Raw genomic sequence first — 15,605 nt, 5'->3', positions numbered from 1 at the left:
TAGCTAGTATTCATTTCTTAGCTAGTATTACTAGTGATGTTTCAGAGAAGCCAGACTGATTTGACTTTGACTCACATTCATTTTATTTATTCATTCATTCATTTTATAGGAAATGAAGAATGCGGCACCAAGGTTGTGTCATTTTCATAAGGTCACATTATGTACCTTGATACATTTTATGAGGAAAAGTCAGATTTAGGGAATAGAGTATGATGTACGGTAGAATACTTGGGATTGACCCTAGAGCTCTGTGAATGCTGGGCAGGTACTCTGCGAATGAGCTACACCCTCACCCCTCACAGTAATATTCTTAACAAAATTTATAGAGATTTGTCTTTTGCCTCTCTAACATAAGAATAGTGCATTTTCCTCCTCGAACAATGTCTACTTTGGGAAACCTAGGTCATTTAGTTTAAACTGGCAGCCATATTTATAAAAAGACACTTTAGACTCTTTATTCAGGATAAATATATAGTCAGTGTCTTCTCTAGCCATAGACAAGTGAACCCAAATTTAGTGAAATCCCCCATTTGAACAGCTCTGTCATCCCTGTTTCTTTTATCAGAAAAGTTGCTTTTGTGTTGAGACATTTTTAGGGGTCACCAATGGAGGAGGTGTTAGACACATTTCCCTTCAGTATGTCTTTTGTATCCACATGTAAGAAAGAGTGAGGCTTTGATGCCTCATAGAACTTCAGTACAGAAGTTTCTGATTCTCTGAAAGCTGCTGGCTTGCAGACAATTAAACTCTCATAACCCAGGTACCAGAAAAAACCTTAAATGTGGTATAACACTTAATTTTACTTCATAGAGTACCTTATGCAAGCTTGTCACTTAACTTTCCTTTTCCCTAGTGCAGTAGTTTTTTTTTTTTTTTTTCCTTTTCTTTTCTTTTTCTTTTTCTTTTTTTTTTTTTTGGTACTAGAGATTGAACTCAGGGATACTTAACCACAGAGCCACATCCCCAGCTCTTTTGTGTATTTAATTTAGAGACAGGGTCTTGCTGAGCTGCTTAGGCCTTTGCTATGTTGCTGAGGGTGGCTTTGAACTCTTGATTCTCCTGACTCAGCCTCCCAAGCCGCTCCCCTAGTAATTTTTATGCCAAAACAATAAAAAGGGAATTGCTCCTATATTATAGGTAGGAAAACTGAAGAGGTAATAGAGTATGCTCAGGGCATATAGCAATGTTGCCACTGTCCTGAGATTTGAGAAACAAAGATAAATTAGGCATGGCCTCTACCTCTAGTGAACTCACAAGCTAGTGAAATACAGACACTCATAACTCTACTAATTGTCAAAATAGTGTATAAACAAAGTGCTCCAGGAGCACAAAGATGGGAGCATTTTTCTATGTATGGGCCCAATGTCCACCTCCTCTCATAGCTGCTTACAGTTGAATGACCTGGGTGAACAGAACCACATAAAGACCCCATTAAAGTCTAGATGATACTGATGTGTCTTCATTTTAGTTTGCAGTGAGGGGTACTGAGTGTGGATACAAGCTTAGAATAAACACATTCAGGGTTCTATCAAGATATCACAGAAGACATTTGGATAATATTTCAGAAGATTAAATTCAAGTAATTTAAATCTCATAAGTGGATATGAAGACTTAAATCAGAATAAGTGGTTTTTTGTGCTTTTTAAAAGTTTTATTTTTATTCTGTGTACTATTTTGATGTATTTTAAACTTTATTTCCTTTAAATTTGAAAAGATGAACATATTCTAAATGTTCTTAACTGATGAGAAGGGAATAAGCAAATTAACAAAAATTACGAAATCTTATGTATGCCAACAAATTTGAAATACAGTGTCTTTAAGGGAGATTATGAAGGAAAATTTATGATCTCATAGAGAATCAAACAAATGTCCATAATTTCTCTAAGATATTTTAACTTATTTGTATATATTCAGGGTCTTAGAGGATTTAAAAATCACTTTTTAAGCTAGAGTTTGGGAGTTGAATATAGAAAAATATGAAAAAAATATTTAAGCTTTAAACATTTTTATTTTATAAACATTTTTATTCAAAATTTTATTTATATTTTACTTTGTAGTTATGATTTTGGATGACAACATGCAAAAACTGAAGGCTCGATGTTTAGGAAATATTGTGGTAAAGTAAGCAAACTCTTCAATGCTATTATTTAAAAGGGCAAAAGTGGGTATATTATATTAAGGAAAATAACGGAGTTATTAGATTAATAGTAAAAGTGAGGTTGTTGCAAAATGAGTCTGTGTACTGCTTGAGAATCATATCAACTCTGTTGTAATTTAAAGATGGAAACCCCATAAAATATATTTTTTTAATTTACATGTAATTTTTTAAAAGATAAATCTTGCACTTTTTAAAAATAACTTTTTTTCTGATTATACAAATAATGTGTAGATTATAAAGGTAACTTGTATCTAACAGCAATTCATTGTTAATTTGGAATATATGGTCTGTGCTGCAAAATGACATTGCAATCAACATGGGACCCCATATATGGTAGTATTTCCTTAAGTTTAGGATGGAGGCTGAAAAGTTCCTATCGCTTAGTGGCATCATAGGGCAACCTGTTACTCATGAGCTTGTGTTCATGCTGATATAAACCTATGGCTCTTCCAGTCTTTTGAAAGTATAGCACATAAGATTATATACAGTATGTTATAGTTGATAATCAGTATATGAACATGTTACTGGTTTGTATATTTACTAGGCTAGACTTTTTATCATTACTTTAAAAGTATATTCCATCTACTTAAAAAATATTTACTGTAACGCAATATAACAATTTATGCTGGCAGTAGCCTTATAAATCTCATATTTGTCCTGCAATCAAGACTGTATCAACTAGTAGACTTATACCTTCAAGGAGTGTGTAAAAAGCACTTTGTGATGCTCGCATAGCATCTACATCACTCAGGACACATTTCTCAGAACATATCACATCATAAGGTGACATATGACTATATGGCTGTCTACTTTTTGACAAGCATTTTACATAATTGAATTAATTAGATATGTTTTCATAGATTACTGTTTTCTCTTAAACCTTCCTCAGAAGCATTTTTGTCTTGAGGGTGCTGGGGGTTGAATCCAGGACTTTGCATATGCTAGTCAAGTGCTCTACCTCTGAGCTACCTCCTCAGCCCTTCAAAAGCATTGTTAATTTTTACTCTGTCCTGTAAAAATCTTTGTATTCACTCTTTGAATTATTATAAGTAATACTGTATTAAATACACTTTTGGTTTTGTCTTTTTTTCCTTTTCTAATTATTGATATAGTATTTAATAGATTGCTAAATGTATAATTACTGGGGTCAAAGAGTAACATAGTATAAAATTCCCAACTTAACCAAATACCACCATTCTTTGTTAACATTGTTCATCATTGTTCAATTGATAGGTAAAAATGCTAATGTTTGAAGTGAAATATTTAAAATTACTTTACAATCAATACTTTAAAATTGTTAACACAAGCCAGACACAGTGGCTCATGCCTGTAATCCTAGTGGCTCAGAAGGCCGAGGCAGGAGGATCATGTGTTCAAAGCCAGCCACAGCAAAAGCAAGGTGCTAAACAACTGAGTGAGACCTTATCTCTAAATAAAATACAAAATAGGGCTGGGGATGTGGCTCAGTGTGTAAGTGCCCCTGAGTTCAATCCCCAGTTCAAAAAAAAAAAAAATTATTGACACTAGTGAAAGCTGAAGTGGAAGTTGATTAAGTTGGAAGCCACATAATATGTGCATTTAAATAATTGGCACAGATTGTTTTCATTAATTCATCTTATTATTATTATTTTTTAAGGTTTTACTGATACTTCTTAAGTAGTAGCATTCACCAGAATGAGCTGCTATAAATATAAAACATTGTTTGTCAGGTCTTAAAAGAGATTTGTTTTCTCATTTATTTCTCTTAGAATTCAAAAGAACTCTTATTACTTAGCATTCACAGACTGTCTCCCTTTAATAAAATATTTTAAGTGCTGTGGAAATTACAAGAAAAGCAGTAGTAAAATGTTTTTCTTCTCATGGAGATATTTACAAAAGTTAATAGAGTAGATACATACTACGGCACATTTTCTTCCTCATACTTTTATGTTATCAGTAAAAATGTAGGCACTATATTATTTTTTGTAAAGTTTTAATTTAAAGATAGCATATCCTAAATAGGGAAAAATTAAATATTGAATATGCCATTAGTAGTCATAGTTCTCTAAATCAAAATCCATCTTCACATAGAACAAGTTGAAATATGACCTGTTAGGGGACAAATAGCAGGGGTGGGTGTAGAGGGCTTGCTCAAGAAAATAGTATGAACACAATTGTGGGTGGATATTTAAATTGCTTAAGGAAGCACATGGGTTTTGAGAGCTTTTCAAAGCACTCTAACTGCATACATTGTTATATAACCTAACTATAAATGAGTCATCTATTTCATAAAGCAACTCTTTTAAGATCCCAGAGGTGGCATTTGATGCCAGCACAGTTTTGAACCTCTCCTGGATTCTGTCACTCTAATTATGGGTAATTTTGCTCTGCATCCATTCAGAGATACTGAAATACAGCCATATCCCACATAAACTATGACTTCCTTATGGCCTTATGTTATTCCAAGTCCTTGAAAGTAACACAAATGTTGCCTTAAAGCAATCCATTGTTTAGATTGTTACCAGTTCAGAATGATTTTCTTCCCTCTGTATTCCTAAGCAGGGAATTTTATTTTATAGATCTGGGGTTGTGAGATTTTATTATGAGTTATGAGGATGCAATATATAAAGACGTGCTTTGGGATTTTGTTACTCCTATTGGTTAAGGGTGAAAATGAATATCTAAAAAGATTACATATATGATTGCATTAGAAAGGTAAGGGGAAAATAATCAGAAAACAAATATTACTAAAAGGTATTTTTCTCCCCTCTCTGCCCTCAATAGAACAAATGTAGAACTGTTTTTCAGGAAATCAATTTTATCTATGAAAGAAAGGACACACTTTTGATAACCCCATTGCCAATACCTACTCTACTGTAAATCCTCAATATAAAAATTCCCCATGCATCCCAATGGCTGTTTGCAACATGTATAGGATGTTTTCATATTTACATCAATAAGAGTTGCTCACATAGGTCCTTGTTTAGACCTCATGATTTATTTAAAAAACACAGGAACAAAACCCACAAATCTCTTGATTAGCTTAGCTTTCCCACCTGCTTTGTTGTGGCATTCTAGACATAATTTCTTTTCTTTTCTGTGGACCCTTTACTAGAAGGTAAAAATTTTAATGATTCTTAAACTACTGTAAGCTATGGCATATGATAAACAGGATCCAAGAGTATTTAGTGTCTTAGAAGATTACTTGCATTCACAGAATTTACCTTTCTAGCAGGAGAGAAAACTTCAAGCCCACATAGACATTAAAAAATTCTTTTGATTTTGAAGCATACTCCAAGCAGTTAATTTAGTGAGAAAGTTATGGTATCTGAGTTGCTATGAATACAAAATGCTCATGAATTTTAGAAGGTGCTCCTGTAATTGCATCCAGAGCTCTAAAGTGCAGAAATAAAACTATGAGTCAGTAATTTTCAGGCAACAGAGAGCAGAGTATGAAAGAAAATTTTAACTACAATTGCCTGCCTTGGTACCACGGTACTCTCTGTTATTAAAGCCATAGGTCTCTGGCTCTTCCTTTCTGATGGGCGTACGTGTTTCTGACCAGATCTGTTGTTGCTATTGGAAATGCAGCTTATTCACCCCTGCTGTGTTCTGCTGACCTGTGCCCCATGGATAGTGGTGGGTGCGAGGGAGCTGTATGGAATTGTCCAAGTGGCTTTTACTTAACTGCCTGCCAATTTCTCATTCTCCAGATATTGAACTCTTGGCTTTTAATGATATATTTTTTTTCACATCTCTATGCCTTCACAGCAGTGATTCAGTCACCATACTGCCATCTTGGGAAAGAGCCAGGACATCTCTCTTTTCATCCAGTATCCTTTGAGTAAAACCAACAATGTCACATAATAATAATCCTTCTCCTTTTTAAATCTCATGTACAGATCTTAGTATGATCTCTGGTTAGCCTCCTAATGACACTTGGAGGCAGACAAAGGGACAGATATTATCCTCATTTCAGACATAAGAAAGGAAGCATCATTAGTAGTTACACAGTTAGAATTCACATTATCACCCAGTCCTTTGTCTGCCCACAGAGAATGAAATGATGGCCTAGGCCGTGTCTTCTGCGGAGATAAAAAGTAACTTCATATGAAAACCTCGAGTAAAGCCTGAGGACCCTGTAGGAAGTACCAGGGGTACAAAGTTAGAATTTAACTCCAGATTTCTCTGGGAAACTGGAGTTTTGTTTTCAATTTATTTCTGAATCTACAGGGATTCCTGCTACAGTAGTGAATACAGATAGATCATCCTTTATCTGGAATAGGAGACATCTGGGAGCTTTACACTACAGAATGCTTGGGATGTGTTACCTTCTAGAGTGATGGACATTCCCCTCCTGCCCTCGTGGTTGAAGGATCTCCCCGCATTCTGATACCTCCCTCCCACACCAGTATCACCTGCCTCATTTATTCCTCTTCTCCCATCAGAATGATCTCTTTGGAAAGGAGATTCTCTACCAGGAGCTACTGATTAACCCTTTGAGGAGTTATAATAAATACTCGTTTTTCACTTCGCTTGGAAGAGTTGTGTAAAATTTCACAGGATGGTAGCATTTGTTTTCCATTTTGAAGGATGAGTATATGCATTAACCAGCCCTATTTCTTCCTTTTTTCCTATCTTTTCATTCCTTCTGCAAGTGCAGTGCATTTTTATGTTTAACCTCAGAAAAAGCATTTTTTTTCTAGTTTCAGAAAAAGATCCCCAGTGCACCATTATTCCAGAAGAAAGAATTGCACTTCATGTTGGATAATCCTTCAGAAAGCAATGGAGAGAAAAGTGTTCATTCAGAATATTGCAAAAAGAACGAATTCTGCTTTGTCTTATACACCCATAACTTCTGTCTGGATATTTCTTTTCTCTCCCTTTTTTTCTTTATTGGTTCTTTTTATTTGTACATGACAATAGATTCATTATAAAAGCATAAAATATTTTTTCACATGTTACTTGTTTAATATGTATGTATCACAAATACTTTCAATTTTGGTAACTTTATTCTTTTCTGCTTTTCTTTCTCTTATATGGTTCTTCCCAGAGTTTCCTCCTTAGACACCCTTTTTGATATTCAGATAACATCATCTGAATTTTTAAAGACACCACACTTTGTTAGTGAGGAACAGGAGAGCATCCCCTCATTTTGCCTTACCAATTACCAATTGTAATATCCTGTCTTACTTTCTAGTCTGACCTTCAGTTGGATTTGTTTATAACAAAGCAGTTTTCTGGGGGCATTTCAGAAATACCTTGAGATATACATATATGCCATTTCCAGCAGTTCCACATTTTGGGTAGGGATAAAAACTTATTTCAAGAGCCTCTGGTAGTGCAAGGTTCTCTCAATTGTTTTCTTTTCTCCTTTTTACACCTTCATTTTCTCTCAGCTAGTTCTACTCCCATCTTCCCTGTCCCACATCAACCTCCCTCTCTCTGAATTAAACCACTGACTTATATCACTCCTTTCAGTCACCCACAAACTAATAAAAAGTAGAATCTAACTTACTGCCTCTAGGTACTCCAGCTGTTGCTTGCTCTACTTGCCTGAAATGGCAATCATAAGAATATTCAAAGTATCTTACTTATAAAGTTTCATTTCTTTTGTTGAACCAGGTTGAAAACAAACTTTGCACTTTGTTCAGCACTTGGTCATTATTAATACTCTACTTTGGTAGTGTCTGTGATGTAAGTTCTCATTCCCAGACATCTCTCATTTTTTTTTTCTTTTTGTCCAGTGGTCATCTTTCTTTAATCCTTTTTGAACACTGTGTTTGACTTTGGATTTCTCCTTTCTCTTCCATAAACTTTATCTGAATTATCCACTGATCTCTAAGTTCTGTGATTACCCAGCTATGTCTGAGGAGCATGTCTATCTCACTGTCCAGGCTCACCACACATTGATTCTCAGATGTGGATTTATGGACTTCTTATTTCATGGTTCTACCAATGATGCCAGAGATTCCTAAAATTCAACATCTAAACCAAATTATCTATCTCCTCTCTACTTCTCCAAATTCTAATATGTGACCTCTCCTGAAAATGTTGCTTTTGCTATGTTTGAGTTTTGAGCTCCTTGTGTTTGTATCATTATTGATCTAGACTGGAAGCTTTAGAGTCAGCTTTAATTCATCTCTCTTCTTCATCCCCCACATTTAGTTTTTATTGTTTTACTGTGTCTTTCAGTTATCCAATTCCTCACACTGATTTCAGCATTCTTCCTGGAACAAAAATTGGATTACACAATTACCTTCTTTTAAAAAACATTGATAATTCAGTATTATCACATTCTTGTTGTCTAATCAGTGATCTCCAAAAAAAAAAAAAAAAATAGAGGGAGAGAAAAAAAGAGAGAGTCTCTAATGTGAGGAAATACTACTATGTGACCATTTGTAAACCAACATCTTTGATTCATAGTAGATAAAATGAGAGAAATGTTTGTTCAGTAATAAGCCCTTCGATACCTATAGATCTCAGCAAAGGCAATATTATGTGCTTAATTTATTTGGATCCACATTCCTGTATATCAGCAATCCCACCACTCTGTTATCCTCATTCCAGTATGAATGTCAGTTACAATTTATTATTTTGGTTACTTTTATTTATTATTTTAGTTACTTTTTATTTTCTTTGTACTATAAGTAGTAAGATATTTTTAATGCACACACCCATGCATCTGTACAAAATGACACAAAGAAATATAGAAAGGAGTATATATTATGATATATTTTCTAAGAGTAACTAAAATTATCTCTTATTAATGCACATCTCTATCAGATTTATCTTGTTTATTTTGCATCTGTTTCATTCATTAGTGTTATCCCTTTTGGCTTTTATTAACATTTGTTTTGCCATTTCTTCTTAGAGTTCTCTTCTTCGTTTTTTTTACCTGTAGCATTCTGAAAATGCCATTAAATTGACTTTATAGTGAGTGTCATGTTAATGTTTAGCTTAGGTGCTTAATAATGAGTGATGTTTCACTCTTTTTTTGCAGAATATTAACAAATTGATTAAAACAATCTCATAATTTGTACATGGGTATTTAGGATTAGCACAGTAAAATCAGCTAAAAGAATTTGGGGGGATTATCAATTTCAGCCTGCTGTCTTCAAATAGATTTAAGGATGAACAGTTAAAGGAGGGAACAGAAGCAGTAGCAAAATACACCAGCATTTCTGTAGTTTTTTTTAATAGATTATAAAATGCTTTTACATGCAATTTATGTAATAATGTGAGGTACGGAAATGCTAACATAGCATATTTCCTCTTTCTTTTAAAAAGCAGCAGGGGGGAGAAAAGCACATAGCAAAGGGAAAGCCCTAATGAGGATTACTACTAGCAAGCTGACCATGGTGGGAATGGGCGATATCAGCTGGATTATCCAGAAAGGCATTGGCAGCTGCTCCTACCTCTAGCTGCCTTTTCTTCCTGACAATGCTGAGATAAAATTCAGTGTTGTGGAGGTGTAAGCCTGGGATGGCCATCCAATTGCACTGCTTCCCCTTTTATTCTGTCAGAACTGAAAATCTTTCTTGTGGGAAAGGTGTTTGATATCTCCTAAAGTGAGCAGTAACCATCTTGACTTTTTCAGCATCAGAAGGATGAAGTCAGAACTGAGCATTTTTTTAAATCTTATGAATACGGGAGCATTTTTGAAAATCATCAAGTTTTATAGTACTCAAATTTCCCACTGGTACCCAGAAAACAATTTGAACAATTGTCTTTGTGAGTGGAAACTTCCTACATGCAACCAAGATGAACATTTTATTCATTTATTTATGTGCACATAGATGACAGATAAATTATAGATGGATACAATTAAGCCATGCACATAACACCTATTTGATACTATAGAGGAAAGAAGGAAGAATTCTAGGAAATTCACTGGAAAGAAAAAATATGTAGGACCTTCTATTCAATATGCTCAAGATTTCTATGTGTTCATAGGAATGAGAAAGTACATAGTGCTAGATGGTCATGAAAAGAAAGAATAGAAGAGTGAGCAGGGAGAGTGAATTCCCAGGGAATTCTGTGTGAAGAATACTGACTGTGAAGATAAGATTGTATACTGGATGCTAACCTGGAACATTCCATTGTATGGATAGGTAAAGGTGACAGTTGCTATCCTGGTATTTAAAAAAAAAGATGAATTTATTTTCCTATGATGAAAGCATTAAAGAGTAATTTAGTGATGCATTTTTGGCTCATTTTTGCAGATGTCATGCTTCTTTATGAAACAGTGATTATTGCTAATAAGTTTGAATGCCCAATGTGTGAGCCTTTTATGTCCTTCCCAAATAACAGTCATTCTTCAATAGTAGTGCTGTGTCATAGCCAAATACTTAGGCTTCCACTAGACATAACCTGCCCAGCAGGTTTACGGGTTGTATTTCAATGTGGGATTTGAATTATAATTATTCATCATACTGGAAAAATGATAGCTCTAATCAATCTGCTCTTATGACTTTCATCATAATTTTAAATGCTCTGTTTTTATATAAGGTTGCCATTACCACCCGGGGCTTTTTCAGGACTCTGGAAGAATCAGGAAGCATTCAAGCATTTATACTTTGAAAAATTTCCTGTAAGAATTTTAATATATATATATATACATATATATTTTAATCTTCTTATATATTTCTCTTTAATTTTGCCTATTAAATTGATCAATATGCTTCTAGAATCATGGATGTGACTTTTAAAGGTTATCTGAACCAGTCTCCAGCTTTTAGGGAGAAGAATATGCAAATTACAATTATCTAATTAAGTCAATTTTACATGCATTATTAGTCTTTGGACATAGAAATTTCTCAGTTTCTCTGAGCAGCTTTTCCTAAGCTCTCAATGTCAGCAATTTCTTTTTGTTAAATCAATTTTTTCCTATTTTGCTTTCTATATTATTTTCCTCCACGGAATTCCTCTGTACAGACTGAGAACAACTAACCAAAATTATACAATGTCATTACTTTACCGCATGCACACCTGGCTATATGAGTAAAATTCATTTGATTAGCACGGAAGCTGCATTTTTCCATTCCTTTATGTATTTTTAGCATTCTTTCCTGAAAATTCTATGAACTCTTTATCTTAAAATTCCATGTTAAAAATGTAGACATAGGGTAGAAACAGCATTCCCAAAGCCCATTCGTCGCCCCAGTAGCCTGGATAACAAAGATCTTCCTGTTTTCTGTTTTGTCATTTGCCCATCACTGGGCCACGGTGAAGTGCATTGTGTTCATAACAGCACTTCATTGATCACACAGATCAGGGTCCCACCCATGGTCTCTCTGCTGTTCCTTTACTTCTCCTTCTTTCCCTGAGAGTGATTCTTTGTCCTCATTATGCTCTGGGTAAAAGGAAATGAATAATTGGAATTTCATTTATAAAAAGTGTCTCCAAGTATTTAGTATTCTATCTTTATTATTTGTGTGTGAAAGACAGATTACCTAATCAACTAGACAAATGACAAGAATTAAAATAGCTTTATTTAGAAAGATATCTCAGAGTGGAATGACCTCAATAGCCAAGATTGAACAGTCCCCTGATAGACTGTGGCAGAGAAGATTTGTCAGTACAGTTGACTCCAGCCAGCTCAATCTATCTACCTGATGGGCCACATTTAAAAAGCATCAGGGTTCTGATATGATTAATTATAACCTGACAGTGGCAAATAATATGCACATGTGGTTTTTAACGTGATTGCCTTTAACACCAAAGTTTTATTTGAACCCCAGTATATTGTTAACTTGTATGAAGTGACTCTTCTTACCTGACCGTATACCTCTCATCTGAGGGCTCAAACCAGAATGGAAGTGTTAAATAACTCACACAAAGTTCCCAGAGGTAAGAAGTGGAGGAGCTGGGATTTGAACCAAAATCATCTGGTTCCAGAATTAGCGCTCTTAATTACTGCTCTAGGCTGCCTCTTGTGATAGTAACAGTTATAATTACAATAATACTATTGAGGGCTCATGATGTGCCAAAGTCTGTCTTAGAAGGTGGAGTTCCTTCACTCGTTTAGCATATAAGAATAATGAGTCTTGCTATGCTCAGTGGTGTAAACACCTGTAATCCCAACAGCTCAGTAGGCTGAGACAGGAGAATAGAGAGTTCAAAGCCAACCTCAGGAATGGGGAGGTGCTTAGCAACTCAGTGAGACCCTGTCTCTAAATAAAATACAAAATAGGGCCTGGGGGATGTGGCTCAGTGGTTGAGTGCCCCTAAATTCAATCCCCAGTACCCGCCCTCACCAATAAAAAATAAAAAAAAATACTGAGTGTCAGAAAGGTTAAGAAACACAAATGGGTTTTTACATAGGTATCAAAAAAACTCAGAGACCTTAAAGAAAGTTATATTTCTTCTTTCTATGTCTTATTCTTCTTGATACTTCCTACTATGATTGCTACTCTGAGGTAGCACATTTTATCTCATTTTCACTATTAAATTTCACTGAGGCTTGAGTCCAATCCTAATACATGTTAATAAACCAGTGATCTATTTTGTAATTATTCATACTGAGCTTTAAAGCTTTTCAAAATTAATACAATTAGAGAAGAACTTTATCAAGGAATTACTTTGCAATACCAAAGTATATTGGAAATATTGAGCTATTACTTCTCCATTAAAAAATGTAATTGGGTTCATAAACTTTATAACTCTAAGTTCAAACATTTAACTTGAACATATATAAGAACACTTTAATTTATTTCAGGCTGGTAGAGGAGCAAAGCGATTTTAGTAAGGTTTCAAAATCAAAAGTAATTTAATTTTGTAGTCCAGTTATGAAAAAGTCAAATACTACAGTAAATTTATTTCTTTTACATTTTATGTTTTACCAAGTTTAAAAATGATTGCATTACCTAACAGTGCATGCTAATAAAACTTGTTCATTCTTGTTTCCAGGGCTACTATGACACCATGGATGCTGGCTACATGGATGAGGAAGGCTATGTGTATGTTATGTCTCGAGTTGATGATGTCATAAATGTTGCAGGTCACAGGATTTCTGCGGGTGCCATTGAAGAGGTATTGATGAATATTGTTATTTTATTCTAAGTAGTGTTGAGGAACAGAGCTGAACTGAGGAAATATTGAATTTAAGCCATCCCACATGGAGAATTACCACACCCTTCAGATATAGACCCAGGAGAGGGATAGCTGGGTCAAATGGTGGTTCCATTCCCAATTTTCCAAGGAATCTCCATATTGCTTTCCATATTGGGTTGCACCAATTTGCAGTCCCACTAGCAGTGTATGAGTGTACCATTTTCCCCACATCCCTGTCAACAATTATTGTTGTTTGTCTTCATAATAGCTGCCATCCTGACTGGAGTGAGATGAAATCTTAGAGTAGTTTTGATTTGTATTTCTCTAATTGCTAGTGATGATCAACATTTTTTCATATATTTGTTGATTGACTGTATTATAACTTTTTGAGATAGTTATGAAAATGCATTTGAGATCCTTCCACTTTGTTGTGTGTATCAAGAATTTGTCCTTTGTATTTTGTACTATTTATTGTGCAGCTGTCTTAATGAATCTATGTATCCATTCACTCATTATAGGACTTAGGAATTGTTCCTGTTTTGGGGTAATTATAAACAATGGTATTATATACATTCAAGAATAGGTTTTATGTAACTATTACTTTAATCCACCAGGCTAAATATCTATGGTGGGTTTTGTAGATTATATTTTGGGTGTATATTTAAGTTTCTAAGAAACTACACCACTGTTTTCCACAGTGGCTGTGCTATTTTATGTACTCACCAACAGTGTCCGAGTGTCCTTATTTCTTCTAACCTTAGGAGGACTTGATAGTGTCAGTTTATTTAAACCATTCTAATAAGTTTATAATAGTGTATCAATTATGTGACATTTGAGGCAAATAGAGAAAAATCAGGGTTGCCAGGTGTTATCAAGGTAAGAATACCAAGGTGATACATCAAGAGAATTTTTATACTGTATACTGTCTGTGGGGATATAGTTCCATTGATATTTATAATCTTTTAATTTGCATTTACATAATAGGTAATGATGTTGTACATCTTTTCACATGTTTATTTGCCCTCTTTCTATATATTCTTTAATGCAATATCTGATGACTTATGTCTATTTTGTAAATAATTGTTTTTTTATTATTTGGTTTTAAGTGTTCATTACATATATTATGCTCTCAAGTCATTTTTCTGATAGGTAATTTGCAAATATTTTCTATTAGTCTGTGGCTGGTGTTTTTATTTTACCAAGTATTCCCTCAAGTATAATTGTCCAATATTGTTTTACTTTTTCAGGTCATGATTTTGGTATCATATCTAATAATTCTTTCCTAAGTCAGGGTCATAAATATGTTTTTCTCTTGTTTTCATGTAAGACTTTTATGGTTTTTAATTTTAAATTTAGTTTGTTTTGTATTGTATCATTTAATTTTTATATTGCAAAATGCAGGTTGAGAATTATTTTTTTAAACAGTGGATGTCAGTTCTTCCAGCATCATTTATAGAAAAGATTCCCTTGTACCATTTAATTGCCTTTGCATATTTGTCAAAAATCAGCTGGTAACATTTGAGTGTATGATCTATCATTAACTCATGCATTTATCCTTTCACTGATAATACCTGATCTTGTAGCTCTATAGAGTATCTTAAGGTTGAACAGCATGGGGCCTCTATATTAACTCTTCTTTTTCAATATGATTTTGACTGTTCTAGTCCCTTTAACTTTTTTAAAATCTAATTTGTTATACATGATTGCATAATGCAAATAATTTCATATTACATATAGAGCACAATTTTTAAAGTCATGATTGTACACAAAGTAGCCAGAGCAATCAGATGAAAGAAATTAAAGGGATAAAGATAGGAAAAGAAGAATTCAAATTATCACTATTTGCAGACAATGTGATTCTATACCTAGAAGACCCAAAACTTTTCACCAGAAATCTCCTAGAACTAATAAATGAATTCAGCAAAGTAGCTGGATATAAAATCAACACCCATAAATCAAAGGCATTTCTGTACATCAGTGACAAATCCACTGAAAGTGAAACTAGGAAAACCACCCCATTTACAATAGTCTCAAAAAAAAAAAAACAACAACTTGGGAATAAATTTAATGGAAGAGGTGAAAGACCTCTACAATGAAAACTACAACATGCTAAAGAAAGAAATTAAATAAGACCTTAGAAGATGGAAGGATCTACCTTGTTCTTGGATAGGCAGAATTAATATTGTCAAAATGACTGTACTACCAAAAGCACTATACAGATGCAATCCCAATAAAAATCCCAATGGCATTCCTTATAGAAATAGAAAAATCAATCATGAAATTCATCTGGAAAAATAAGAGACCCAGAATAGCTAAAGCAATCCTTAGCAAGAAGAGTGAAGCTGGTGGCATTACTATTCCAGACCTAAAACTATACTACAGAGTAATCATAAAAAAACAGCATGGTATTTGC

The 15,605-nt window shown here is 34.1% G+C and overlaps 1 protein-coding gene across 1 annotated transcript in view; it reads left to right on the top strand.

Annotated features, from left to right (window-relative positions):
• Acss3 (acyl-CoA synthetase short chain family member 3) overlaps positions 1 to 15,605 on the top strand; it is a 166,165-nt gene that overhangs the window by 134,947 nt on the left and 15,613 nt on the right. Inside the window, exons 11-13 of the mRNA XM_026391412.2 lie at positions 2,058 to 2,121; positions 10,649 to 10,730; positions 13,049 to 13,171. Of these exons, the coding sequence (XP_026247197.1) occupies positions 2,058 to 2,121; positions 10,649 to 10,730; positions 13,049 to 13,171 (269 nt within the window). The remainder of the gene's footprint in view (positions 1 to 2,057; positions 2,122 to 10,648; positions 10,731 to 13,048; positions 13,172 to 15,605) is intronic.

Source organism: Urocitellus parryii, chromosome 5 (assembly GCF_045843805.1).
Source record: "Urocitellus parryii isolate mUroPar1 chromosome 5, mUroPar1.hap1, whole genome shotgun sequence".
NCBI classification, from domain to species: Eukaryota; Metazoa; Chordata; class Mammalia; order Rodentia; family Sciuridae; genus Urocitellus; species Urocitellus parryii.
Note: the sequence above shows the minus strand (reverse complement) of the source record. Positions and strands in the feature narration are given on the sequence as shown.